The sequence below is a fragment of the Anopheles cruzii genome, chromosome 2 (assembly GCF_943734635.1).
Source record: "Anopheles cruzii chromosome 2, idAnoCruzAS_RS32_06, whole genome shotgun sequence".
NCBI lineage: Eukaryota > Metazoa > Arthropoda > Insecta > Diptera > Culicidae > Anopheles > Anopheles cruzii.
The window spans coordinates 56,148,074-56,172,679 of record NC_069144.1 but is presented as its reverse complement, the minus strand read 5'-3'; the positions used below and the strand labels follow the sequence as shown (position 1 = coordinate 56,172,679).

General features: G+C 50.1%; 6 protein-coding genes across 17 annotated transcripts in view; 4 read left to right on the top strand and 2 right to left on the bottom strand.

The window, feature by feature from the left end:
• The window catches only part of LOC128267759 (formin-binding protein 1-like), a 49,389-nt gene extending 45,869 nt beyond the window's left edge, over positions 1–3,520 (bottom strand). For all 7 annotated transcript variants that reach the window (XM_053004666.1, XM_053004665.1, XM_053004668.1 and 4 more), the window contains exons 1-2: positions 3,469–3,520; positions 1,691–2,459 (exon numbers count right to left, since the gene is read on the bottom strand). In XM_053004666.1, the coding sequence (XP_052860626.1) occupies positions 1,691–1,744 (54 nt within the window). In that variant the 5' untranslated portion in view covers positions 1,745–2,459; positions 3,469–3,520. The remainder of the gene's footprint in view (positions 1–1,690; positions 2,460–3,468) is intronic.
• A 445-nt stretch (positions 3,521–3,965) lies between these two features.
• LOC128267767 (tRNA N(3)-methylcytidine methyltransferase Mettl2) lies at positions 3,966–5,236 on the top strand. Its single transcript, XM_053004683.1, has 3 exons — positions 3,966–4,199; positions 4,278–4,841; positions 4,905–5,236. Exons 1-3 carry the CDS (start codon positions 4,009–4,011, stop codon positions 5,218–5,220), a joined length of 1,071 nt encoding a protein of 356 aa, XP_052860643.1. The 5' UTR covers positions 3,966–4,008; the 3' UTR covers positions 5,221–5,236.
• Positions 5,237–5,244: 8 nt separating this feature from the next.
• On the bottom strand, positions 5,245–9,084 carry LOC128267770 (uncharacterized). 3 transcript variants are annotated; one of them, XM_053004686.1, is made up of 4 exons: positions 9,004–9,084; positions 6,055–6,552; positions 5,593–5,978; positions 5,245–5,524 (listed from the first exon to the last, which is right to left on the bottom strand). In XM_053004686.1, the coding sequence occupies exons 2-4, from the start codon at positions 6,448–6,450 to the stop codon at positions 5,341–5,343; spliced, it is 966 nt and encodes a 321-aa protein (XP_052860646.1). In that variant the 5' UTR covers positions 6,451–6,552; positions 9,004–9,084; the 3' UTR covers positions 5,245–5,340. The 3 variants fall into 3 exon arrangements, with proteins under 3 accessions (XP_052860646.1, XP_052860648.1, XP_052860647.1); XM_053004688.1 differs by lacking the exon at positions 9,004–9,084 and adding an exon at positions 7,053–7,095; XM_053004687.1 differs by lacking the exon at positions 9,004–9,084 and adding an exon at positions 6,922–7,004.
• Positions 7,393–8,010, top strand: LOC128267035 (myosin heavy chain, non-muscle-like). The gene has a single exon (XM_053003827.1). The coding sequence runs from the start codon at positions 7,393–7,395 to the stop codon at positions 8,008–8,010; it is 618 nt and encodes a 205-aa protein (XP_052859787.1).
• Positions 9,085–10,940: 1,856 nt separating the features above from the next.
• LOC128267756 (putative phospholipase B-like lamina ancestor) lies at positions 10,941–20,725 on the top strand. 4 transcript variants are annotated; one of them, XM_053004660.1, is made up of 5 exons: positions 10,941–11,522; positions 15,824–16,024; positions 17,745–18,291; positions 18,358–18,624; positions 18,691–20,725. In XM_053004660.1, exons 3-5 carry the CDS (start codon positions 18,182–18,184, stop codon positions 20,342–20,344), a joined length of 2,031 nt encoding a protein of 676 aa, XP_052860620.1. In that variant the 5' UTR covers positions 10,941–11,522; positions 15,824–16,024; positions 17,745–18,181; the 3' UTR covers positions 20,345–20,725. The 4 variants fall into 4 exon arrangements, with proteins under 4 accessions (XP_052860620.1, XP_052860622.1, XP_052860623.1 ...); XM_053004661.1 differs by lacking the exon at positions 10,941–11,522 and adding an exon at positions 14,904–15,068; XM_053004662.1 differs by lacking the exon at positions 15,824–16,024.
• An 863-nt stretch (positions 20,726–21,588) lies between these two features.
• LOC128267762 (protein alan shepard) overlaps positions 21,589–24,606 on the top strand; it is a 140,479-nt gene continuing 137,461 nt past the window's right edge. The window contains exons 1-2 of the mRNA XM_053004677.1: positions 21,589–21,598; positions 22,890–23,160. The gene's annotated coding sequence lies outside the window, so the exon portion shown is untranslated. The remainder of the gene's footprint in view (positions 21,599–22,889; positions 23,161–24,606) is intronic.

Here is a 24,606-nt window from a genome sequence, read left to right as displayed (position 1 = left end):
GAACTAGGAAATTATTCAAAAGTACGAAAACTTTGATTCCCGGGGTCGGCGGACCCCGAGGGGCGCGCGCGTGCCTCCGGCTCATTACAACTAAATTATCTGCGAGGTGCAGGACAGCGGAGGCAGGAAAGCAAGGTCTTTATGTTGCTCGCACCGTCCCGCACCCGGGTGGCTTCCGTTCCGCGCTGGCCGCGCTTTTGGAGCGGAATCAATGCATTAATGCGTCCGTGACTGATGGACGCACCGCGATGGGAGGGCAACGACAACAACGCGACCCGGGGCGAGAGTCGACAGGGGACAAAGTGTCGTTCCACTTTCCTGGTCGCCGCCGCCGCCCAACTTCCGGTTGCCGCGAAAAGGGGTTGGTTTCGATTTCGTGTTATCGTCGACCCGGCGTGGGGTCCCCATTGGTGGTGAATGAACTTCGCGGCAAGCTGCAGCTGAAGTGGCCCGGTTCTGTGCACGAACCGTAGTAACTTCGCTCCGGTTCTGTATCTCTTTCGCTGCACCATCCGGCGACCTCGATCCCCGGAACTGAGTGTGGAAGCGGGTGGCTTGTGTTCTTTTTGTCCATCGTTGTAGCGTGGAGGACCCTATGATGTAAATTCTTGTTTCACGATGTAAAAAGAATTGCGAAACATAATCTACCGGGTCGTCCGGGCCTGACTCATTCCAGGTCCGGTGCATATTTTGACAAGTGGCTCCGGATAGTGGATGTCGCAAGCAACCAAATAACAAGCCTCGACTCGTCAAACGCCGTAGGTTTGGTTGGGACAAATATTTTATTTATTGCCACGCTACGGCAGCATCACGGGCCTCTCCGCCTCGCGTATCTCGTGGCGCACCTTATTGAAGGGTTGTTGTTGTGGCCGCGAGAACTGGTTGTATTGGTGCGAACGCCAAAGCAGTCCGCGGCGCCAGGGGCACCCCATTGAGGCACGGTGTGTGTTGGTGTGTGGCGGCCGCAATGTCACCCCTCCAGAGTGTTTCGAGGGGTCCACGCGCGCCACCCGTAGAACCGTCTCCAAACAAGTACGCGATGCTGCGTTGCGTCGGGTTTAACATGGGTCGTAAAGAGAAACCGCGGACCGTGCCCCGCTTCTTCCACCGACCGCGCGCTGCTGTTGGTCAGGTTTTAAAAATTCAGGTTATTACAGGTGTTTCAGAGGCCACCGCCGTCCTCCGTATTTGCATTCCATCCCTACCCCGTTTCCATTCTAACTACTCGCTTTTGTCTCGCTCTTCGGGCGCTTTTTCTCAGTCTTTCATCCCCCTTTTCTGCTGGTTAGATGTCGCGTCGACGTTTTTTGCCAGCTAATTGTATCTTCGAGGCTGCGCTCGTGTGTGTGTGGTTGTGTGGCTTGTCACTCCTCTGTCGTGAGCGGCAATCGAAACGACTCTCGGACGTTAATTTGTCCGAGTAAAACCGTGGCCCACGTGAGCGAGGGCTACGGGCGGAACGCTGCAGTTAGTCACTGCAGATGCGTAATAGATTCCACGGAGGAGAAGAAACTTTGGCTGCAGTTCTGACTGACGTTGCACCCTTGTTACACGGATGGACATTTTCAGCGACTGTTTCAGTAACTTATCCATCAGTTGAAATGCAATCGCAGCATGTCGTCTACTTGGATCCCACAGCGTACTACAACAAGAAGGTTAAGATTTGCTTAGCAATCCAGCGCACACTTACCCAAAGTTCCTTTCCCCACGACGTGCTGATTGTTTCGATCTCCTGCGCCGCCATGACTGCTGCCGTTTGCGATTGATGATGATGCTGCGTTGGCCAAACACACTACGCGGGTGTCGGTTTTCCTTCAACCACACGCCGCCGCCGCCACCGCCCGCCCGTTAGCAATCCTCGAAAGAATGGTCAGATTCTAGTACGTGACCGGGTTGCAGTTGCCACCGAATCGGTACCGGTTTTATTTTGCTTCTCAAGTTGGTAAATATTTGTATTTCACGGAACTAAAAACTGCGCCTACTCACTGGCCTCGAATTACGCGCACAATTTGCTCGAAGAAGCAAAATCACCTCACCCTAGAAGAAGACACCGCCGTTAGGACGGAAGGTGGCTTGCAACCGTTTTGCTTAAAAGTGCTCTACTTCAAAATGCTTCTATCGCACGCGCATTACCGCCGAAGACAACCGATAAGGACTCCGTAATTTTGGTCACGACCTAAAATTGACCAACACATACTTTAAAGACTGGGCACTTCCAACAGCACCACCATTTTTCGCCTTGTGTGATTCACGCAACGCACTTTCGGGCGCACGACCTTTTCAAAGGAGGAGCACTTGGATTGTAGATTTTTTCCTTGAAACTACAACCACACACACGCGCGCACACTGGCACACATCGGTCTCAGCTGAGGAGCATACACACTACTCTAGCACTAGCACCTAGCACCGATCACCGACGCTCGGCCGCACGCACGCACCCCACCGTTTCGAAGGACCTGCTACAAGGAGGAAAATATAACATTAACAATGGCTGTAGCCCAGAACAAAGGGATATTGAACGGCGTTTGAAGGCCCTCTGTTTGCTTTGATCAGCGGGCTGCGAAATTGTTAATTGCTGTGATTCAAATATGTTTTATCCCGCCGCACAGGCTGCCAGATTGCTGCGATGTTTTTCTTCTCAAATCTGTCGTTGATGGAGTCCCCCACGCATACCAGCGCATCGACGCGTATCCTTGATCGCTGTGTCTGTATGGTCACCTACACACACCAAAGCACTGCCAGCAAGGACACGATTCTCCCCTTCAAAATGCACCCACCGACGGAGAACTTTGATGGTAATTTGTTTGTATTTTCAAACACATGTCGCCCTTGGCTCGCAGTCCTGGAAAGGGTGATGAAAACACGGTCTGTTACTTGTTTCACTGCGCCAGCTCCCTTATCAAAATCATGCTATTTTCGTTTCATTGTAACTGCATCGCTTCCACTGCAAAACGATTATCGGTAACAAATCGCAGCACCGATAAGGACACCTTCTTCTGCTGTAGACATGGCATCGCTATGTTGTTCCTAACATCAGCGATACAACCGATACGGGGCCATTAGGGATAAGGGCGGGACACGGTTTCTACGAACGCGATAAGGAAACGTAAAGCTCGATGCCGCACACACACGAACGCACACACAGCACACACACGTCGCTGCTTATGTTGCTGGTTGCTTTGTTGATCAATTTGGCACGATAGAGAATTGTTGCTTAATGACTAACTGCAGCACAGGCACACACAGCACGAAACACACACACATATTCGCGAGAATGGCCGAGAACGAGAAAAGACGGCGTCTTAGCGGAGGGGTGGTTTCGTTTTCTTCCTGCACCACTCTTTTTCTCGGCGCTCGGCCATTGGTTTGAGGGTGGCAAGAGGTTTTTGTATTCAGCGTTTCTTGTTCACCCGTCGTAAGAAGGAAGCACTAAGCTAACAAATCCAATGGATTACACAGAACACGTACCCCGAAAAACGCAGTAAACTATTTTTGAAATGCTTTATTTTTCTGCTGTTCACTTTTGTTCCGCCGAACGAAACCTCTCACAACGAAAATTCAACGAAAAATGCGAAGTCGGAAAGTCCAGAAAGTGCAGAGACAAGTTTTGAGAGAACCGTTTCTCTCTCTCCGTCCGGTTAATCCGTCTCTGACTTTCGAATCCTGACTTTGAGTGTTCAAATCTGACTGTTTTTCTCTGCGCTCTCGAACGAACGAGAGAGGATTTGTCTCAGAGATTAACAAACAAAAAAAAACAACATGGCGTCGAAACTAACACAAACACACACTCGGTAGCTGAATATTTAATTGTGTTGAACAGGGTTGAACTTCACCCATCGACCCGAGGTGTGTAGCTTTTTCACTGGACCAAACGTCATGCGGCACACCCTGTGAAAGCGATGTTTAGTTTTTGTGCGGTGTAAACAATGTCCGGCGGAACGGAAAGTGGAACTGAATCTGCCACGGTTAGGCCACAGTTTGGAAATCGATTCCTGTCCGCCAACGACGATGTGTTCCAGCACAATGCTTGGTAGGATATTGTTTTCCATTCGCGCTCGCCGGTCAACACTCTGCTCCGTTGCCGGTCGTGCCAATCATCACGTGAGCGACTATGAGCACACCCGGCACCGGAAGAAACCGGCCGGGGGTGGTGATCGGTTTTTGCGCGACCCCACGCAAGTTTTCCACTTCAACTCATGGTCCGCATGCTGACATTCAAAAAGCAAAAGCTAAATTCAAATTTCTAACCCCTTCCGCTTCTCTGTGTCCTTCTGTAGGGATAACGTCGAATGGGACGCAGAGCAGGAACAGGCTGCTCAGGAAGAGGTCAAGCAGAACAGCTCCCGTAAGCTGCCGGCGGCGGAGATTTTACGCCTAGCGACGGAGGCCGACCGTAATTGGGACCGATTCTATAGTATTCACCAGAATCGGTTCTTCAAAGATCGCCACTGGCTTTTCACGGAGTTTCCCGAGCTGGCTCCGAACGTAAGCCGCGGGACAACTGTTCCCGAAAGAGTCTTTCCGGGAGCAGGAGCAGCTCCGTCGACACCCGCCGCGGTGGAACCTAGCCAACGAAGGACCATCTTTGAAATCGGTTGTGGCGTTGGGAACACCGTGTTTCCGATACTGAAATACAGCGACGAGAAAGATTTGCTAGTCTACGCGAGTGATTTTTCGCATCAAGCGATCGAAATGGTTCGCCAAAGCCCGGACTACGACACCGACCGCTGCCGGGCGTTCGTACTCGATGCGACGGCCGACGAATGGGATGTCCCTTTCGCCGAGAATAGCATCGATATCGTGGTGCTAATCTTTGTACTTTCCGCTATCGATCCAGAACGGTATGATTTGATACGAACTACCAAAGCACCGTATTACAATTTTTCCCTGTTCGCTTTTTACAGCATGCAGCATGTGGCTAATCAAATTGCACGCTATCTCAAACCGGGCGGGTTGCTGCTGCTGCGTGACTACGGACGCTACGATTTGGCCCAACTGCGCTTCAAGCCGGGTAAGTGCTTGAAAGACAATTTTTACGCTCGTGGCGACGGAACGCTGGTGTACTTCTTTACCCAGGACGATCTGCGAACCCTGTTCGAGAAGGCTGGCCTCGTCGAGGAGCAGAATATAGTGGACCGACGGTTACAGGTTAACCGAGGCAAGATGATAAAAATGTACCGTGTCTGGGTACAGGTGAAGTTTCGTAAGGCGCGTGTTTGATAGTAATACAAGCTTCTTCTATTGCAAACCTGTTGCCGATTTCTTTAATTTATCTGTTAAATATACACATAGACGAGATGGATGATAAAATTTCGCAGCAGCCAACAGTGAGCCTCACGCTCACTCTTCGTAGCGTATGTTTTTGTTGTAGAGCTCCAAAAAATCGGCGAAACTATCGGCGTAAAAGTTCGGCATCTGATCGTCGTTCTTGTGCGCCAGAAAAGTCTCCTTCGAAGTGCCACCACTCAGCATGAGGAGCTTCTGGAAACCACAGCGCGTGCCGAAGCCCATATCTTGCGGTAACCTGCAGGAACAGTGGTGGGAAAGTTTAGTAATCAAAAGCATACCGATTGATTGCATAAATTTACTTACATGTCGCCAACGAACAGTACACGCTTTGGGGCGGTCACCTGGAACTGCTTTTGCACCACTTGCGCCAGCGCTGTTCCCGGTTTACCCAGCACGAGTGCCTTGCGCCCCGTGGAACGCTCGAGAATGTCGATGAAGTAACCCGGTCCAATGACGTCCATCGATGCGTTCAGCGGAATCTCGTAATCGGTCGCACCGGCAATGAAAACACAGTTCGGATTGCGCTCCAAGTAGCACTTGGCCTTCATCAGTTGCTGCAGGGACAAATTCACGTCGATATCCATTACGACGGCCCCGACTATCGGCTCTTCGTCGTCTTGCTCGAAGTATCCAGAGTACACGCGGACTTGGTTTGCCGCTCGGTTATGATCAGGGAACCGTTCTATGGGCTAACGTTCGAAGGAGAGGCACAATGTTAGAAATGAAATCCTCACGAAGCTAGAAGCTGACAGTTGGCGTTCTTACCCCGTCAAGGACCGCAAAGCCTGCCCGTCGAAGATAGTCCTTAAACACTTCGGTGCCAATACAGTACACCGCATCGTGCATGTCGATTGATTTCAGATAATGCACTGTCGTGAGAGCCGGATGAACAATTTCGTCCTGCTTCACGTCGATCCCGAGGGCGTTGAACTTCTTGCGATACTCGTCCATCGTTCGCATTCCATTGTTCGAAATGAAGGCCAACTTTTTACCGTCAGCTCGCAGCAACTGGAGCGCCCTATCGACGCCCGGAATTGGGCCCGTAAAGTTCCACAGAACGCCATCACAATCGGACATCAGGGTGTCGAACGAGTTTAGGAAAGATTTCTGTTCATCCTTCGACAGATCGAGGATGTGTCGGATACTGGTTGATTTTGCCATCGGTGCTGATTTTTGTAATATTTCGACTTTGAAACAACGACACAAATGGACGTAGGATTTGCTTTTCGTTCGTACAGTGCCTGGCAAGCGTTGGCAAAGCGACTGTGGAGCGAAAACGAAGAAGCACAAAATTAGAAAATGTTAGCCCGTTACGCGGTAAAAAATGGACGATCTTTCATTGCAATGTCGCCGAGGCGGTGAGAATGTATGGGTTTTATGAAACTCAAGCAACGCGAACTATTTTCGCACCAATTTCGCAATAACCGTGTATTTAATTTCGACATAATTTTATCATTCGCTAAAAAAGATGTGCCGAACCATGTGAAGATCGTTTCCGTGAGGAAAAATTGTTGCCTAGCAACGCGGCGTACAGGGTAAAATTTTGTAAGTATTTTCATTGCTTCTAACACTTCTAACTACCATTTTTTACGTCTGCTATCTTCGTCGCCTTTTCGGGCGTATGGTTTGTACCTTTGTCTTCGGAATTAAAAACGGATTAAAAACACTACACACACGTTCAGGACGCTTTACAAGATAAAATTGCTCTGCGTGAACCCAACAGGCACGCCAGGATCGTTCTAGACTAAAGAAGCGAGTTGTACCTGCGACTAGCAATGCTGCGATCATAGTCGACCGGTATGTCGACCGTTTAGCTGTTAGTTGGTTGATCTAGACGGCTTTTGATGAGCAAACGCGGTGGTGTAAGTAAATTTTAAATTCCTTTTAAAAAACAATAAAACAATATTGAAAAATAACACGAACCAGAAACCCTAAACACTGTGAAAACTAAACGGCTTATTGTTCGTTATCAGGGAATCTTAATAGTGCTGCGGGCTTTTGGTGAAAGCATTGGGCAATCTGGAAGCCGAGCTGGACAAAGAACGCAAACAGCGGGTGGCGGCGGTTGCCGCAAAGCAGAGACTCGAGAATGACTTCAAGGACATGGAGGCAATACTCGAGGTGAACAATAAGGTGATGGTAGACGTCATACGGGCGCGTGTGGATCTGCAGGACAAGGTCACGAAGCTGCAGCAGGAAGCGAAAAACATCACGCAGCCGTTGGACGATGCCGAACATAAGGCTTCGGTGGCCATCAAGGGTGCTAGTAATCTAGATAGTCAACTGACCGAATCGCAACAGCTGTTGGAGGAGGAAACGCGCCAGAAGCTAATCCTCAGCTCAAAGCTGTGTCAGATCGAGTCCGAGAAGCAGACTCTCATCGAGCAGCTGGATGTGAACGAGAAGGCCAGGAAGAGCTACGAAAAGCTGACTGAGCCGAACGTTACGATCCAGGATATGAGGAAACGCTTTGAGGAAGAGTCAAAACTGACTAAGGGGCTGGAAGAGCTAAAGAGAAAGATTCAGTCGGAGCTGGAGGATGAGAACAGCGTCGATCTGGATGGGGTGGGCCGTGGGCTCGAGACGGAGCAACAGGCCAGGTTGGTGGCTCAGGGGTCCACGTTCGAGCAGATCGGACGCGCTCTCTCGGAGGACGGAGCACGGCGAGGACGCGAGCAGCTGCAGTGTGCCCAGGAGATACTGGCACGGTTGGCAGAGTAATCTCGGGGACGGATCAGTGCGAGCTACGAGCGGATCGTGGAGCAGCAGGCGTTTGACGCGTAGCTGACCGAGTTCGCCGACTGGATGGATCACTGCGGGCGAGCATCGGGGAGCTGAAGCGCGGGACGGCCCTGGACGAGGTGGAACTGCCACGCAGAGTGTGACGCGGTTGGTGCAGGCGCAACGGCAAGAGCCGTTGAGGGCGGTTGAACTAAGAAGGCCTCGTGAGGCAGTTTGGGTCAAGCCGACCAGTGTTGAGGAAGAGTGTTGGAGTATTGGAGTTAGTGTTCACATTGGCAATACTGACTGGAATTGCATGGATTGCATAATTGGCAACACTGTCCTTCTGACAGTTGTATTATCGTAACAGGCAACACTGTTCTTCTGACAGTTTCATTTTACCGCCGTAATAAACCTTCTTTTTCTTGTCGTACCTCCTAACTTAACAGAACGTGTTTTTACTCAGCTCCGCTATCCTGCAACACCAGAAACCCTAAACACTGTGAAAACTAAACGGCTTATTGTTCGTTATCAGGGAATCTTAATCACTCGCTCCAAATAACGTTTATGCTGGAGTCGATGCACTCTCTCACGCACTCTCTGTCTCTGCCTGTGCGGGATTTTCGGTGATGACCGCCATTTAACCTTATGCGGTCATTATCCTGTTGCGTGATGTCGCATAGCGCGAGTCCCACCGTTTGCTTATGCTTACATAACCCCGCAATGGTTGAAACAAGGATTTTTGACATTTTTCTGAAATATAACCTACGCCAAAGGACTAATCAAGGGATCCAAAGCGATGCTGATGCTTAAATCTATGTTGCCAGAAATCCCACCACAGAAAGAGGTTTTATGAAACTAACGCAGCATGATGAAATTCAAGCATCACACTGTTTTTTTCTTGTTTCAAATTCACGTTATAGTTCCTCATTTATTATTGGTCTAAGACTGAGTGCACTATGTTCAATATTTGAATCCTTTAACTATCTTTACCTGCTCACTGATAAGAAGAGAAGAAATCAGCCCAACTCAACCGGTACACACTTTGCTATGCGACCGTCTTGGCCAGTGTCTGAGAACGATCTAAAGGCAAGCTCCGGCCACTGGAGAAGCTCAATCTCAAACCCCGCCGGCAGCCGGCTGTTTGTTTGGTGTCTCTCCGTCCGACCGACTGACCGGCCGGCCGGTTGGCAGGCTGGCAACTTGACCTTCACGTTCACGTGGTACGCCGCACTCGTCTGGGCGCGAAGGAGGAAATACTTGGAAGATGCGCATGCCCCAAGAAGCTAGTAGTAGTAGGAGTGGCCACTAGTAGACCTCACAACACATCAAAACACCCACGCATGAAAACAAAATACGACGACGTGATATCGCTCTGGTCGAGACGCATCACCCTGTCTTCATTATGGATCGCGGAAGATGAATCTGATTCCGATGGCTGGCAACGGGAAGGGCCTCTCGGTATCGGCTACCGGGACAGGAAGGCATCTATCTTCCAAACTAAGCTGATCGGGAGCAGGGGACGGACGGGACGAATATTTGGTTGATTCCCGGCGTCTTGGTAGCAACCCTGCCTAACCACGCGACCTCCGCCACCACCAAATCTGGCCACCCCTTAGCTAACGTAGCCGTTTGATAGACACTATCTTTGATGCGCAATCAGACTCAATTGCTGTGTCAATTGGTTTGGGCATTTGCTGCTAACCCTTCTGTCCCTATGCTGTTTCCATGTTGGGGGCTCGCTATGCAGAAGTCAGGGTACTGTACCGTTTGAAATGTGACTGATTTGTTTGTTGGGGTTGTTGCGAATTGTTATTATTGTTGCAATCGATGATTTACATGTCATTACAATGCTGCACGCTGTTTGTGGAGCGCAGAGTCAACGTCATCGGCAGAGCGATCTCCTTTGGAGCTTCCTGGTACCAGTTGCTATGCCAGTCTGGTTGTTTTGGAATCGAACACTGAGAACCCTTTTCTGGTCGAGCAGCTGATCGACCTTGATCTGTTTTTTTGTCCAACACCACGAGGAAATAGGAATCTTTTTTTAAAAGCTTTATTGGAATGAAAATAAAAACTGTTTTATTTGTAATTTAAGAAAAGTACGCTGAAGCTGAATGAAAACAATAACTCGGTAGTAGACGCTGTCGCAGACTTTCCCTGCGTCATTAGTTCAGTTGTGCAAACTTAATAACGTCATCGCCCCCGCAACTCAAGCCAGTCTACACAATCCTTGTCACCTGTATCCACATCGATTGGCTAAAGGTTGAGCGTGTCCCTGAGCCATTAAAATGTACTGATCGCTGTGTTTCATGTGGCAGTAGTTGCGGTGGAACTGTGCTGCTTAAAGGTGGCCCTAAGAGAAGGACTTTAACAACAAGTTGCAAGTGAATCAACGACAAAGCGCTCCAATCGGTTGTTGTGATGTTTAAAATGTATAGTGACTAAAAGCACACAAGCGATCTTTAGGCTCGATGTTCACAATTAGGTAGAAAGATCATAGAAACCACTGTTTGTACTTTGCTATTACACGTGAAACACAATATCGTTCAGTTGACCGCTTCGGGACCTAGGGTAACAGTCGATTCTGATAAGAATAATTTCAATGAATTTTTGCACATTTCGTGTGCTACCTCGGCCATAACTTGCCCTGTGATTTCGAAAATCCTTTTTAATAAAATCAAATTTCCTTCTTGGCGCGATCGCAGCGATCGCACGTGTTCCACGTGTTCGCTGCTTCTCGGAACGTATGTCTTTTCTAGGACTTGCTCGTCTCCTCTCGTTCGATCTTCGGCTCAAGTTCGGCACGCGGCTTAGCACCAACACCACACCACGCGTTTGTGTGTGTACCAACCAGAGTCCGGTTCGAAAGTCAGGTTCGGAAGCGGCAGTCAAAGTCAGGAGTTACAAAATCTTTTTCTGTCCAACTCTTGCCGCCGTAGCACGTCCAAATCCGTGCCGCGTCTTACAAAACGCCTTGTGGCCAAGTGATCTTTAAGTGAAAGGCCACTACCCGCAGTTTTGGCCTGCTCAACCCTTTCCGGCTGTTACAAATGTAGTCCTACGGGGTGTATCCGTAGTTTCTTATTCTCGGTTAATGATTTTAGTTTGTTTCGGTTTCGCTATTGGCGTTCTTTCCTTTGCTCGTCGCGTCTGTGTGCCAGTTTTGTGCGTTAGCTAATTCCATTCACTTTCTTTGCCCCGAAAAAGGCTCAGAAATTACAGTGTGCGTGAAGTGTGCGATTTCTTTTGCCATTTTTCGTTGGTCTGTGGCCTCGGTTCGTCGACCTTCCTCGCTGCTCGCCGTGGATCGCCAAATTCGCAGTGTGCGAGCCATCGGTTGCTAAGTGACGCGAAGGAGCAAAAGTGCACCAGTTGATTGCATCAACCGCAGCGCTACTTAATTACGGGTGCCGACAGCTTGCCCTAGCCGGAACTATCGACGAAACAACGCGTCACCACGCGGTGGTCTTCAGTGGGCAATCTTAACGATCGCCATTTACTCATCTACGCTGGTAGGTCCATGTGTAACATGAGCTCACGAATCCGTGACACATCAGACGGCGCGGATGGCGCAACCATTCAAGTGCAGCTCGTGAACATACGTATTTACACGGCTATCTATAGGCCGTGGGGAAAGTTTCGTGACAGAAAACACACACCTCGTTAAAGGAAGGTTAACACGGCAAAAACGAAAGAAAAAAGAAAATCCCTGTCATTATTATCAGTTCGATCCCACCATGGGCGCAACTCGCAGACATTGCGTACCAATACAGCGAAGGCAACGCACACACGTTTGCAACATTTCATCGCTTGCTTCTTGACAGCTGAAGCAGAGACAGAGCGAGTTGGAGCCACGTGGCAAGACAGAGAGGCATATGCTCGGGATCATCGCTACACTTCTCGAAATATCATTTTTGACCTACTTGATCAAAGGAAGTGTCTAGAAAAATCTAAAATCTTACGTCGATGAAATGACCGTATTTTAATTTAATGATTTTCGCCTCCTAATGGATGAACATTAAAAGTTGGACCTTTAAGAAACTAAATTTGACTATCCTTTTGGCATATGGACTCCTTAACCGGATGTAGATTTGCTCTGTTGGTGTTGACGTAACCAACAACACGCCACTTTTCAATACTTTTCATTGATACGCACGGTAAGGATCGATGGAGTCTACGTAGTTTCTTTTGCGTACTTCCGACGAATTGGCGAAGAGGTGTTAATCATTCACAAGTAGAAATGTACACATCGGCGATCAACGCCAGGAATGATGTTTCGAAAGCGCTTGAAATCGTAGCCATCGACGACGTCAGCCAATGTTTCGGTGGAGGGCTTATCGCTCCACGGTTCAAGTGGGGCGCCAATGGGCGGGAATGCAACTGGTTTGGGTTTGGTTTGACGACTGAGATTTTTATTGATTAGATTTGATACATGAGTTGCGTCGGGCGATTCGTGACTATTTGAAGTGGAATGATTGTTGAGCTTCAAAAGGAAAAACATGATTTTGTACACAATCGCTGCTAAATCGTTCAAATCATACTTGTTTCTTTTTAAAGCAACAAGGGAACACTCTCAGGGAAGTATTGGCGGCGGCATTTGCGCACCATCGTTTAACTTCCCAGGGTGAAACGAACGTTTAAAGCAATTAATCGAATGAAGGCATCACGATCTTGTCGTAGGCGATCGGTCCGACAATCTAAGCAAACTGTTACGCCCGTGTTCTAACGAGCGCGTCACGTTGCTACTTCGTCAGACCTGGCAAGTTTCGCCACCGTCAACGTCTGTCATGTTAATTGGTTGGTCCCGTGTACCGAGTCCAGTTTCCGTTCGCTGAATAATTCATCCAAGCTGCGGAGGCCTTTGCCAACGTAGCCTATGTTAGTAAACTCGTGCGCCCGTTGACGTAGTACTTCCGCACGGACGTACTAAGGCACTGTTTCTTGTACAGCAACAATCTGTCTTTTGAAGATCATCTTGTCAAGTTCGCGCACACGTTGTTGGCCACGCGTTCAAAAACTGGCGCTTACTAGCAGCACGAGGCCAATAAAAACGAGGCCCTCGTGCTTTATCAGCAGGCAGGCGGCACCGGTTGATAAAACACACCCGTGTACACAGGTTACCAAGAACGTGTTTCGGTTCGGCGCTGCATGGCAGTTTTGAGGCTGTTGCTGTAAGCGAGAGAAATTACAAACTGTGCACCAATTAACCGATTTATGACCCTGACCCGCTGTCCACTTACGTTGATCCATTTTACGAGTGTCCGATCGGATCAATCTACACGATCGTTGATCAATTGACAAACCCTCTGTAGTAGTAAATTGCACACGCCACTGCACCGTCAACGGGGGCAACATTCCACGGAGCCAGCCAATTGCGAGAAACGACGTTGTGCATCGAAAGTTCCAGCCCGGGGGCGCCAGCACTCGTAAGTCCTCGGCTAATTACTCCAATTATACTCCGAGACTCCGACTGTGGCTGAATGTAAACGAGGGGTTATTATAGTAATGAATATTAATTGATTTGTTATTTTAAAACTAATACTCGATTGTAAAATGGATTCGTGCAGGGAAAATTATGCGTGTTTTGCGTGAGGACCGCAAGAACTTGACGCGGCTCTTGAATGAACATGACGATTGTTTACACGTTCTAAGGAACGAGGTAAGGAACCGAGCCACGGTTCGCCCCTTAGTCGTGTTTCTTGGCATGCGAATTTTTGGCAAACGCTCAAGAGAACCCCCTGCGAGTCGAACCAACTCAAACGGATCGCTCGCCAGCACAGCGAAAAACCGCGGCGCCAGCACGTCCGTAACATGCTTCCGTGTTCGGTGGCCGGTCGTCGGTCGTAAAAGTGAAAATCCATCCACACGGGAGCAAACCGGCATTACGCCAGGCCAGAGTGGTTCAAGAGGAATGCAGACCGGTTCCGGTCCGGTCTCGTGGAGTGTTTCCTGTATCCGGCATGCCTGCCCGAATTCCACTTGTGGCACCGGTACGATTGGTACGAGTTTTGTTTGCCAATTCCAATTCAACTCACTCGAGACGCCGCCAATACGATCACGATCGCGGGGTCCGGCACTTAAGAAATGTGGTGGTGTCGATTGCTCAGGGCGAAAGGTTCACCGGAAGGAAGGAAGGAAGGAAGGGTGGGTTGGAAAAGGTATTTCCATTTTTCACTATCGCGTCTCCCAAGGGGCATTTCGACCGGTGCCAAAAACTCGACCGACCGATCGTGTGGGTGGCGTGTTGTTTTCTCTTTCGATGCTTTATTTTCCCCCCACACACAAGCAATGGCACGACGGGTTGGGCCAATCCGATCCCGGCGTTTGTTTGTTTTGGTTTAATTTTAGAAAAGAACACTCTACGCGACACGAGTGTCAAAAACCCGCCAGCTCTCGACGATCGCCGTCGTGAACCGCCTTGGTGTAGGCTTGGGGTTTTCAGTCTAACGCAAGTGGACGAAGACGACGCGCAGCATCAGTCGCAATCGATCGGTCGGCAGCGGTAGAAGTGCATTTAAACTTACGGTCTTTTCCGGAACTGACCGCGAACTGCCTACCGGTGGATGGCAGGTGGAAACGAATCCCAAAAATGTTACTTCTTAGTATCCGAGTATCCCGACACGCCATGAGACCGGAATAAAAATAAATCGGGGTGGTCGTTTCATTCGTTTTTATTTGGTGACGATCGGTGAGCTGACTTTCAAGTGCAACATTTGTCCGCCCAAGCAAACATTGTGATACAACGTGATCGCGCAAAAAAGATCGTGCTCTAGTGTGATCTGTGAGTGTGACAAATCTCACAGGACTGGAGCAAAGACGCAACGTAGCACCAGCGATCGCAACAGATCGCCGCGACGAGGTGTGTCTTGTTGGCTGGCGGTATTTTTAGAATACAGAAATCAGAAATCGTTCTTATCGATCCAGACGAAGCTTACTTTTATAGTTATTAAAATAGCAAGATGATGTATTTTATGTGATCATCGTGACATGTCTCCGTTGTAGTGTTTAACGTTAGCGATTTACTTGCGTCCCTGCTGGGCGTGTGCTGTGTCTATTGGGTGGGTATATACGTATATTTAAGCTTAAGGCGCAGACGGCACATTTGATGACTTTGCCGAAACCCATAAGTAACATAAAACACTGTTTCCCATAACATGATGTCAGTGTCTTCGAAGACACCGACCCGTTCAGAATATTGTTGCTTTTTTAAACAATACCGACCTGGGGGCCGTCTGGGGGACACTTTTCGGCCGTAAGTCTTCCGTCTGGGCGAGCCTCTGTCGGGGGGACAATTTTTGCCAACAAAGCAGAGACGGACGCCGCCGACAGTTTAAAAGCAAACAAAATGCGACCGACCGACCGGGCGAAACCCTGTGCTAACCCCCAGCTGGGGCTTACTGTTGACTATTCTTTCGTTTTATTTACATTTCCCAAAAGCGCCACGATCGCCGTTGCGTACCGTGCGCGATCGTCTACAACCTACCTGTTGTTGCCAGGGGACTCCCGCGGGGGAAGTGATGCCAAATTAGTGGCGGCATTCGAAGCGGACACAGTTTCTTATCGTGAGTGTTTCGCTTCGAATCGCCCCATAGCGACCGTGGTTTTGGGGGGCCTCCAGTTGGTAACAACGCCACCGCGTGTTTTGGGAGTTGCAACTTCTGTTTGATGTCATCGGGCCGTTTTGGTGATGAAAACTTTCCTCCGTCGTGTGTGTGTGTGTTTCATGTTTCGAGATGGCGCTATATCAACCTAAGGTGGTGCCTTTCATTCCATTTGCGCCGTGTATACATTTCTGTCTGGTACTTTTTCGCAGGGCTCCACAGTGTGTGACAGCAGTGAGATCGGCTCATTCCAATGGGTTGACACGTCTACGTTCCCTCGTCAGTACGCGGCGCCAAGAGCAGTACCGGGAGAAGAAGTCGCCGCCAGCCGTTCACCGCAGCGCAGGAAGCAGTCCGGAGCGGTGTGGAACCGCCGTTCACCAGAGACGTTCCCGTGGTGCCGCCGGTAGCAGGTTCGTGTGCGATCATTGTAACTAACTTTTCCCCGTCAGTCGTCCTGTCTCGTTCGATCTCCTCGGCACCATTCAATCATGCCACGATCGTGTGCTGATAAGATAAGGCGGCCTGTGAGGGCGGTGTTGATCTTTAATTACAGGCCAAGATGCTGTGGGAATCTTCTAGTTCGTAGTCTGGGCGTGGGAAGTGTCGCGCGATAAGGTGCACGCGCTCGGTCATGCTAACGATCGTCCTTGAGACCAGATGCGGATCGGTTCTATTTGCGGAGAAGGAACGGGGGGGGAAGGGGCCCTTTTCCGGCACAACTTGTGACCATCGGTAGATGATTAATCGGTCGTTTCAACCACTTTGTTCGCCGCCAGCTCAGGATGGCAGTGTGCCAATCTATGTTACAACGATCGACAACGATCGACTTCATGTTGACGATCAACCGTCGTCTAAGAGAGGCGGATGATAGAGGAAATCAAGAAGATCTTAAAACGTTGCAGACTTCCGGAATTTCCAAGATTTGGCCTGGCCGGCCAGAAAACCTGTTTCGGAACGGAAACAACCGCGGTGCGGCCTAGGTTTGCGTACCAGAAGATGACCAGAAAGAGAAGATCATCAATTTGCTTCCATTTAAAAAGGTTCTGCTCGAGTTGGGGTCACATTAGCGCTCGAAAATTGGCCACTGTTTGGGTGGCTTCAAGGAGCTTTCATACGCCTTGAGTTGGTTAATTTGTTATTCTCTTCTGCAGGAGAACAAACATGTGAAAATTTCATCAACCACAACACGATCGTAAGCTAACGAAATGTGTGTACGATCCAGTGACGTACCGCATTTCGGGTGAATTCCCCATGAGTCACTGTGGTCACGAGTTTCTTGTTGATGCTGTGCACGCTCACTGAAAGTGTTTGCTAAACTTGAAGCTCCTCCAATTTACGAGTGACCGTGACTCATTTTCGCACCTTTCTGGGTGACACCCACCTCATATCCGCACTTTTCGGAATGTTGTAAACGGTAAATCGCACCGCAAAGACAACATTAGCACCGCAATGCGACCGCTTCTAGTTCCGATAAAACTACCCTTCACCCATTCGATAACAGGACCGCACAGTAATGGCGGCGGTTTCACGCAACGCGCAATGTTATTATCTTTTTGATTAGTAAAATAAAATAAAAAAGGCCTTCGGCGGCGGGAAGGCTTATTTCGCCACATGTCGCCACATACGGCAGACAGTTGTATCAATATTTGGCGCATGATTGGCGGCCAGCTTTTTTGCGACGCAATCGGCGGCCACTTTCAAGACAACCTCGCCCAAAAGATCGCCGCCGTTGGCCAAACGTTTCCATGTTACGCGTCGATGGATTTTGGCAACGGTTTTTCACACTCGCTTCTCCACGGACGCGGGCCAATTGGGTCACGAAGGTGCAAGCTTTTTGGTGGACGAGTGGTCCGCGGGTGTCTGCGGGGTGCTAATGAAAGCTTTTCATCACCTGTCGGTCGTTAGGGTGGCGTGGTGGTGGCCACTTCACAGTACGGTATAGAACTTCACAGGCCAGCAGGCATTGCGAGCGGAAGTCATTTGTGGTCTATTAGCTCGGTCCTATGGTGGTGCTCCGGCAGCTGGAAGTTGAAAAAACATTTGAATCCACGACCGGAGATTGGTCTGCGACACGTTTTGCTCGATGCTAATGGTGAATTAACTCGTTTCCATTTCGTTTTTCACCGACAGGTCGATTAGTCCATTCCTGGACGTGCGGGGGGTCTCCATTACCATTCGGAGACGATCGTCGAGAGGATCATTCCGTGCCTGTGAGAGCGTGCCTGGGAAGAGGAAAACCGATTAAACGTTGGGTCTAGTTCTTATCATCAACACCTCCGATCCGATCACCGTCGATCGAATTGACCGATTTCCAATGAGAGTAGTCCAGCGCCCGAGCCATCTTCGAGCGGCGTCCCTTCCGTGCACATCCGCGCCCCGTGCCGCGGTACACTACGCCGCCGTAACCATTCTGCTGCACCTGTTCGCCGTCCTGCCGCTGCTGATTGCCGACCTCAACTATCGCTGGGAGCCGTAGAAGAGCGCGCTAAACATTCCGGACGCCGTGTGTTGTGCCTTTGAATTTTCTCTCTGTCCCAAGCTTTTTTTGTGCGGAAACGGCGATCATCATGCTGAAGGTTGTAGGAGCATCGTGGCATAAGACCCGGATAGGGACCTACATCCTGGTCGGTGCGCTCTTGCTAGCCGTCGGAGCCCTGTTCCTTGCCGATATGGAGCGGTAAGTTAGCGGTGGCTAATCCATCCTGCTTATTTGGTTTTAACGATCCTTTTCTCTTCCCGGCAGGCCCAACTACAGTGGAACGTACTGTGCCACGGCGTACTGGGCACGGAACTCTGGCTACCGGCTAGAGTTTTGGGGCCAACGAAACGAGCTGGACCTAGTGCCACGGGGCGTCGTACGGGCGTGTTTCCGCGATAGTGTGCTAACGAACGGATGGTCGCAGCTTGAACTGGAATCTCAATCTTCGTACACCGACACCGTGCAGGCGTACGCGGCCGGCATGATGGAGGGTGCCCTGACCTGGCATAACATTTATTTGCACTGGTCAAAGTAAGTTCTAAACGCGCCGGCAGTGAGGTTCTGTCAACGGTGCTAACCTTTTACCTTTCTTTGCAGCACCATCGATGCCGTTTGCTCGAAGGATGAAGAATCGCAAGAGTTCTGCGAGTGGTTGCGGGGACTGATTACGACCAACGTCGACACGGTCAAGAAGATGGCGGACATGAAGGGAAAGCACGATCACTACTGGTACCAGGTGGCCCTGTTCTACGATCAACTCGACGGTCTCGAGATCGGCTTCCGGAATGGTGTGAAGCGATCGCGGCTGGACTACGATATTCCGACGCAAGATTTTCTGCTCATGAACGCCGCCGTTGATATACGCGATCTCAAGATCTACTACACGAGCTTTCTCATGGCGGACACCGGGTTCGAGCCGGAGCCGGCTAAGGGTATGATGCTGCTGAAGCTGCTGCAACCACCGTCGGGCGGTGCGCCCCGTGTCCTGCTGGGACACACGAGCGACGGTAGCTACTCGTCGATGTTGCGCATGGTGAAGAAGTACACGCTGCGGTATCACTTCTCATCCTTCGCTACCGCGCTCAACGACGACGAGCGACAGATCGTTCCGGGCACGAACATTGTGTTCAGCGGCTATCCGGGTGTGCTGGCGTCGCTGGATGATTTCTACGTCATCAACGGTCGCGGCCAGCATCGAATGGTGGCGGCCGGTGTCAAAATGGATAACAATCATTTGGCCCTGTGGCGAAAGATCGATCTAGTACGATCGGTTTCCCTTGCGCCACGCGTAATGGCAGCCAACCGTCTGGGGCACAGTGGCCGCACCTGGGCTCGATACTTTGCCCGCAACCCATCGACCGGCGTTAAACAGTGGTTGGTGATCGATATGGCACGCTTCAATGGGGGCAATGGGACAGCAAGTGATCCGGAGACCGGATCCGGAACCGTGACCGTCGATCGGTCGGACGAGAACAACGAGATTCCAAGCACCATCGATGAAGAGACTCAGCAGGAGCATATCGTGACGCGGCTAATGGAAGATTACGTAGACGACGATTTTGAGGAGCTCCGCCAGGCACGGGAAGCACCAACCAAGGTGATCGTTTCGGCGCAACAACCGGCACTGGAGGCTCCGGAGCCTGCCTTTGGCTCGGGAATGTTCTGGGTGGTCGACCAGCTGCCTGGGCGGCTACACGCCGAAGACGTCACGGAGAAGCTGGTGGCCGATGGCTACTGGCTGACGAATGGAGTACCGTACTTTGCGGAGCTGCTAGATATGGGCCACGTGAAGGTAAATGTCAGTGCCAGTCTGCTCGCGTCCATTCCGGGTGGCTCGATGGAGAAGATTCTGAACAACATCACCGACCTGGAGGCGCTCGCAAAGTTCATCCGGCAGTCGGCGTACCGGGGTGATCTGGACCGGGAGCGACCGGCAGCGTTTGGAAACATCGACATGAAGCTGTACTCGGAGGCCGGTGACGGAACGAACCAGTTCCGTGCCTACTCGGGACCATTGTTTGATCGCGCGGCCAGCTGGAGTACGGGCAGCACGACGGGACAAGCGGCCAAACGAAGTGCAATCGATCGGCCGCGGACTGGTGGTGGTGCCGATGGTGGTGGAGAGAGCGCAACCACGCCGGCGGCGCATCCGTTCGATTGGAGCAGCATTCTACCGTTCGAGGTACGCCACCAGGGACATCCGGACGTTTGGGATTTCGAGCATCTGACACCGGAATGGGCGTGGATCTGACCTGCCGAAGGGTGCTATTAGTCAATTACTGTGCCAATCTGTGATGTTCTATCGCTTCCACCTGTTGCAGTGCTTCCGAAATGTGTATTAGTTTATCAAATCTCCTCTCCTTAGAAAATTTTATCTCTCCCGGGAAAACGGTGCCTTAAATCCTGCCAAAGAGAGCGAATCGTTTTGTAGCTGTCGTCGTTCAGCGGCGTAACTTAAGGAGTCGTCCATCTGCCTTTTTGGGATTTTTAAGCCAATTATCTCACAGTTTTAACCGTTGAAGCAATACTGAAAGACAATACGCGTAGATAATTACAATTTTTAAATCAACTTTTAAACCAACTTTTAAACCAATTTTTACCATTGTAGCTGGAAGAAAAGATTGAGCACGAATCGAATGGAACAGTGTTGTTTTGGAATTATTCACATCCGAACAAGTATCCGAACCGCAAAGTAGAATCCATTTCATAATGTCGGAAAAATGGAAAGAAGCTCTGTGATGGAAAAAAAAGTTTTCACAATAATAACCACCGAAGGAAAAACTGCCAGCAGACGAGTTCCTGCTGTCCGGAACGTCAAGGAATGCAAACAGACCGCGACCGGCCGGTGCAGTGAGTGGCCGCCGCGCGCAGTTGTGCAATTGGTTTTCCACCTCGACTGCGGTGCGAGCGAGATGACACTATACTTTGCCGGCCGATTTTGAGCGTCGCCTGCGTGCTCACGAGTGTCGCTGTGTGCGGTTCACTTTTTGACTTTTTGGCAGTAAACGTCAACGAACGGAGTACGGTAACAGTAATTAACAGCATTGTGTGCAGTTTTTGCGATCCCCGATTCGGTTGACGCCGGCTCCAACTCTTCAGCTCCACGCCGGATGTGACCAGCGGGGTCGGTGTAGGTCGGTGGGATAGTGTGGGGAAGAACGGAAAATCTCGCCAAAGAATGTTAAACTCCAGGCACACTTGTGTGTAGAATGTGTAGTCGTCATGGAAATCCGTGGCTCCGTGTGAGAAGCGATTGAACCTCTAGTCACGTGAAATGTTGCCCCGCACTATCGGGACTGGAAAAGGGGTTGTGCTTCAAGGGGCCAGGGCCATGGGAAGAAGATGCGAATTAAGTGGTTGGAGCGAGTGCAGGAAATAAATCCAAACCACCCGTACCTGCGAATACCCCCCACACACACACACGCACAGAACCTACGAAACGCAGTAGCAATGCGCTTGCGTGCACGAAAGTTCCGTCGTCGTCTTCGTAGAGTGATAGAATTCGGTGTGCCATATTAGCGACATTTTATCCATTAGCCCTTATCTACCCGTATCATCCGCTACGTTCAGTCTGTGTGTGTGTGTGTGTGCGTGTACGTGGTTTGTTTTCTTCATCCGTGTGGTGCCCAGGCGGAGGTTGCCCTGAATATTGTGCCGGCTTTAAGTTTCTCGATGCGGGCCGTTTTATCAATTGATAAAAACCAACGTCCGTTCGTAATCGGGGCCCGTAAGCACCACCACCAGAGAGGGGCGGAGAGCGAAGATGCGTGCGTGAGTGTGTGCGTGCGTGAGCGGTGATAAACGGTTGTGCAAATTTGGTGCGGGGCGGGGCGGCAGCATCCTTTTGCCTATACTGCGCTGCCAGCAGGTGCTCACTGCTCTCCGCCTGTATCACGAGCTGTCAAATTTTGTATCCATCGCGGCGACAGAGCATGTGCATTTCGATTTGATCCACAAAAATGATGGTTTCGGTTGAAGTAGCCCTAGGAAAACCTCGATAAATGGGTGTTGAATAATTTGGAAAATTGACTGGTATCAGAATCCCTGGTTTCGGTTACTCAACGCGGCTCGATATGTTTTGTCCAAAAGTAAACATTTGTTTGCTGAGTGAACCGCGGGCGCTCAGATGTTGGTGGAGATCAACTGTGCAAAATGACAGCGTATCGCTGTCACCGAATCCGAATAAATTTGGCCGGATTTGTCAAGCTTTCATTCTTACGGGTTTTCTTTAAGCCGTAGCAAGGTGGAGGCTTTTCGGTGGTCGTTAGGTGAAATTTTGGTAGCGGGCTTCAGCACCCCCCTTTTCTTGACCCGTGATAGGATCGTCAATCCCATAGAACGCACTTGTCATTTGTCGTCCGCGTCGATTGAGTGCCCAGTGAGAGAAGGGTTGACAAAATAACGCGAGTCCTCGGGCACGAGCCTACCGTAGAGTGTGTGAGATGAAAATTCAATATTTTGTGGGCTGTTTTTAGCGATCCCGGGTGGCTCTGGGATTGGGATAACTTTTCACTGTCACCGCTTGTGGGTTGCGAAACGTCGTTGACGACTGGCAACTATTGTGCATCGATCGTAGTTCACTGTTGGTGCATTCGGTGTCATCTGCGCCGTGTCCTTGCGGTTCGCCACGTTCTTGCGCTCCGAGCCATCCGAGTTGGACCGTGTTTGACCACGCCTAATGGTGTGAGAAGTGTGAAATAATAGAGAATCTTTCGTGACATCTATCGTTCCGTTTTGCAGCAACACGGCAACACTGAAAAGGTAAGCAACAACCACTTCAACCACTCTGTCACCAGTGTGTGTGCGTGTGAAGGAAGCGGTGCATTCTCAGGTGACGTCGCGTGTGCGTGCGTGCATGAACCAGGCCCTAGACGGCGCATAACGAGTGCAAGTGCAAGTGCAGCTGACGGCGAATAAATAAACTCGAATCGTTGTTACACACAGTGCAAGTGCGGCGGCTGCCTCAGGAAAAGGCAAACGAAACGAACGAAACGACACGAAACGAGCGGCTCGGGCAACGCGACGACAGCGACGACGCATTCGAGCACGAGTGACTGAATTTTCACGGTAAGTGAAAGCGTGCTAGTAAGGCCAAAGGCCAGATCGCTGGTAAATAATGAAGAAAACTTAAAACTATATATTCCCTTCAGTTGCTATCTCGTTTTTGTTGATATTTTTATCAAGCCAAGCGATAAGAAAGCGATGATTATTGATCGACATGATTTGTGCTCAAAAAGCTGGTTCTTTCTCGCTTCCGGAAGGGATCTCGTAAGGTTTCCTCGTTACTGGTTCCGTCACACGTTGCTGTGACGATGGTCGGATCCTTCAAGGCTTTTCCTTCGAAGTACAAGTACTGAATCAATTTTGAGCCAAATCATAGTAAGCTTTGTTCCTTTCATTAGTGAGCTTTTGGATGGACCTCAAGTTCAGAAGGAGCAGAATTTCCGTACTTTCTAAGTTTAAATTTGTATTCCAAATGAAAGAGCGAACTCATAAAAATCGAGTTACACTAATGTTTATTACTTCCGAAATGAACTGACTCAGCCTTGCTCTCTTTTCCTTGTTCCCTTTAAACTCCCGCCATACCCTTTCGAATGATGCAAAGTAAAGTCTAAAAGTTTCCGACAACCCGACGAACGACCCGAAGACACGAACGATAACAATGAAGTTTTATTAGCGCAAACGCGCGATCTAGCCTGTAAATAGTCAATAAATTTGCGCCCCCGTATAAAGCTTCGATTCGATTTGGCCGTTTCGTTGTAATGGGGCTTAAAGCGCCAGAATCGGTTGCCAGCTCATTCTTACCCCCCACGGTGGCGTGTTCCGACTTTCCGGGGCGGGGTTGACTGCAAGCTTTGGCGGGTTGGCTCTGTTGCATCGGCTGCTCTTGTTCCGGGCTACCGGGAAACGGGACTCTTCCGGCAGTGCTCATTTGATCGATCCCTATCGATGATCTATGACCTTCATTAAACGGGAGGGTATGAAATTGATTCGAGAAAATGGATATTGGAGTTTTGGCCTGCTTCCAGAGGACACCGAGGGGCGGTTTGGTTGGTCAAATTCGTAATTTATTTTACTATCGACCCCCAGGAACAAAACCTTTTCGTAGTTGATTTGATTAAAAACAGGAACAGCATAAAAAGGCGGGCGCCATTGAAGGTGGGGTTCCTTCAATGGCGGCCAAAGGCTTTCAGCGGCCCATGATGGACATTTTCCGAACAACTGGACTGGCGCGGGAAAGTTGTTGAACTGTTGAACGAGTGGTGCTGCTGCTCGAAACCTACCTTTTCGGATCGGCCACGACGACAGGTTGCGGGACGGAACGAGCCAACCCTTTGTTTCGCTTTGTTTCTATTAATTATTGGACTGCAAACAATGGCGTGGCACCACCGATGGCTGTGTGATGGCGGCGGCCACCATCTAAAAGAAGAACGGGAATTTGATTGGAGCCAATTCTTACGGGGGCACGTAACCGCCGAAAACTCCACCCTTTGGGCCCGGCGCGGTAGGAGT

Excerpts from the sequence above, each read along its gene's own strand:
- LOC128267767 (XM_053004683.1), top strand. The coding sequence starts at position 4,009 with ATGTGTTCCAGCACAATGCTTGGTAGGATATTGTTTTCCATTCGCGCT. Across the intron at positions 4,200-4,277 it reads GTTTTCCACTTCAACTCATG|GGATAACGTCGAATGGGACG; the intron begins GTCCGCATGCTG and ends GTCCTTCTGTAG. Across the intron at positions 4,842-4,904 it reads TCCGCTATCGATCCAGAACG|CATGCAGCATGTGGCTAATC; the intron begins GTATGATTTGAT and ends CGCTTTTTACAG.
- LOC128267770 (XM_053004686.1), bottom strand. The coding sequence starts at position 6,450 with ATGGCAAAATCAACCAGTATCCGACACATCCTCGATCTGTCGAAGGAT. Across the intron at positions 5,979-6,054 it reads GCTTTGCGGTCCTTGACGGG|CCCATAGAACGGTTCCCTGA; the intron begins GTAAGAACGCCA and ends TTCGAACGTTAG. Across the intron at positions 5,525-5,592 it reads GTACTGTTCGTTGGCGACAT|GTTACCGCAAGATATGGGCT; the intron begins GTAAGTAAATTT and ends CTGTTCCTGCAG.
- LOC128267035 (XM_053003827.1), top strand. The coding sequence starts at position 7,393 with ATGGAGGCAATACTCGAGGTGAACAATAAGGTGATGGTAGACGTCATA.
- LOC128267756 (XM_053004662.1), top strand. The coding sequence starts at position 18,182 with ATGCTGAAGGTTGTAGGAGCATCGTGGCATAAGACCCGGATAGGGACC. Across the intron at positions 18,292-18,357 it reads TTCCTTGCCGATATGGAGCG|GCCCAACTACAGTGGAACGT; the intron begins GTAAGTTAGCGG and ends TCTTCCCGGCAG. Across the intron at positions 18,625-18,690 it reads ATTTATTTGCACTGGTCAAA|CACCATCGATGCCGTTTGCT; the intron begins GTAAGTTCTAAA and ends CTTTCTTTGCAG.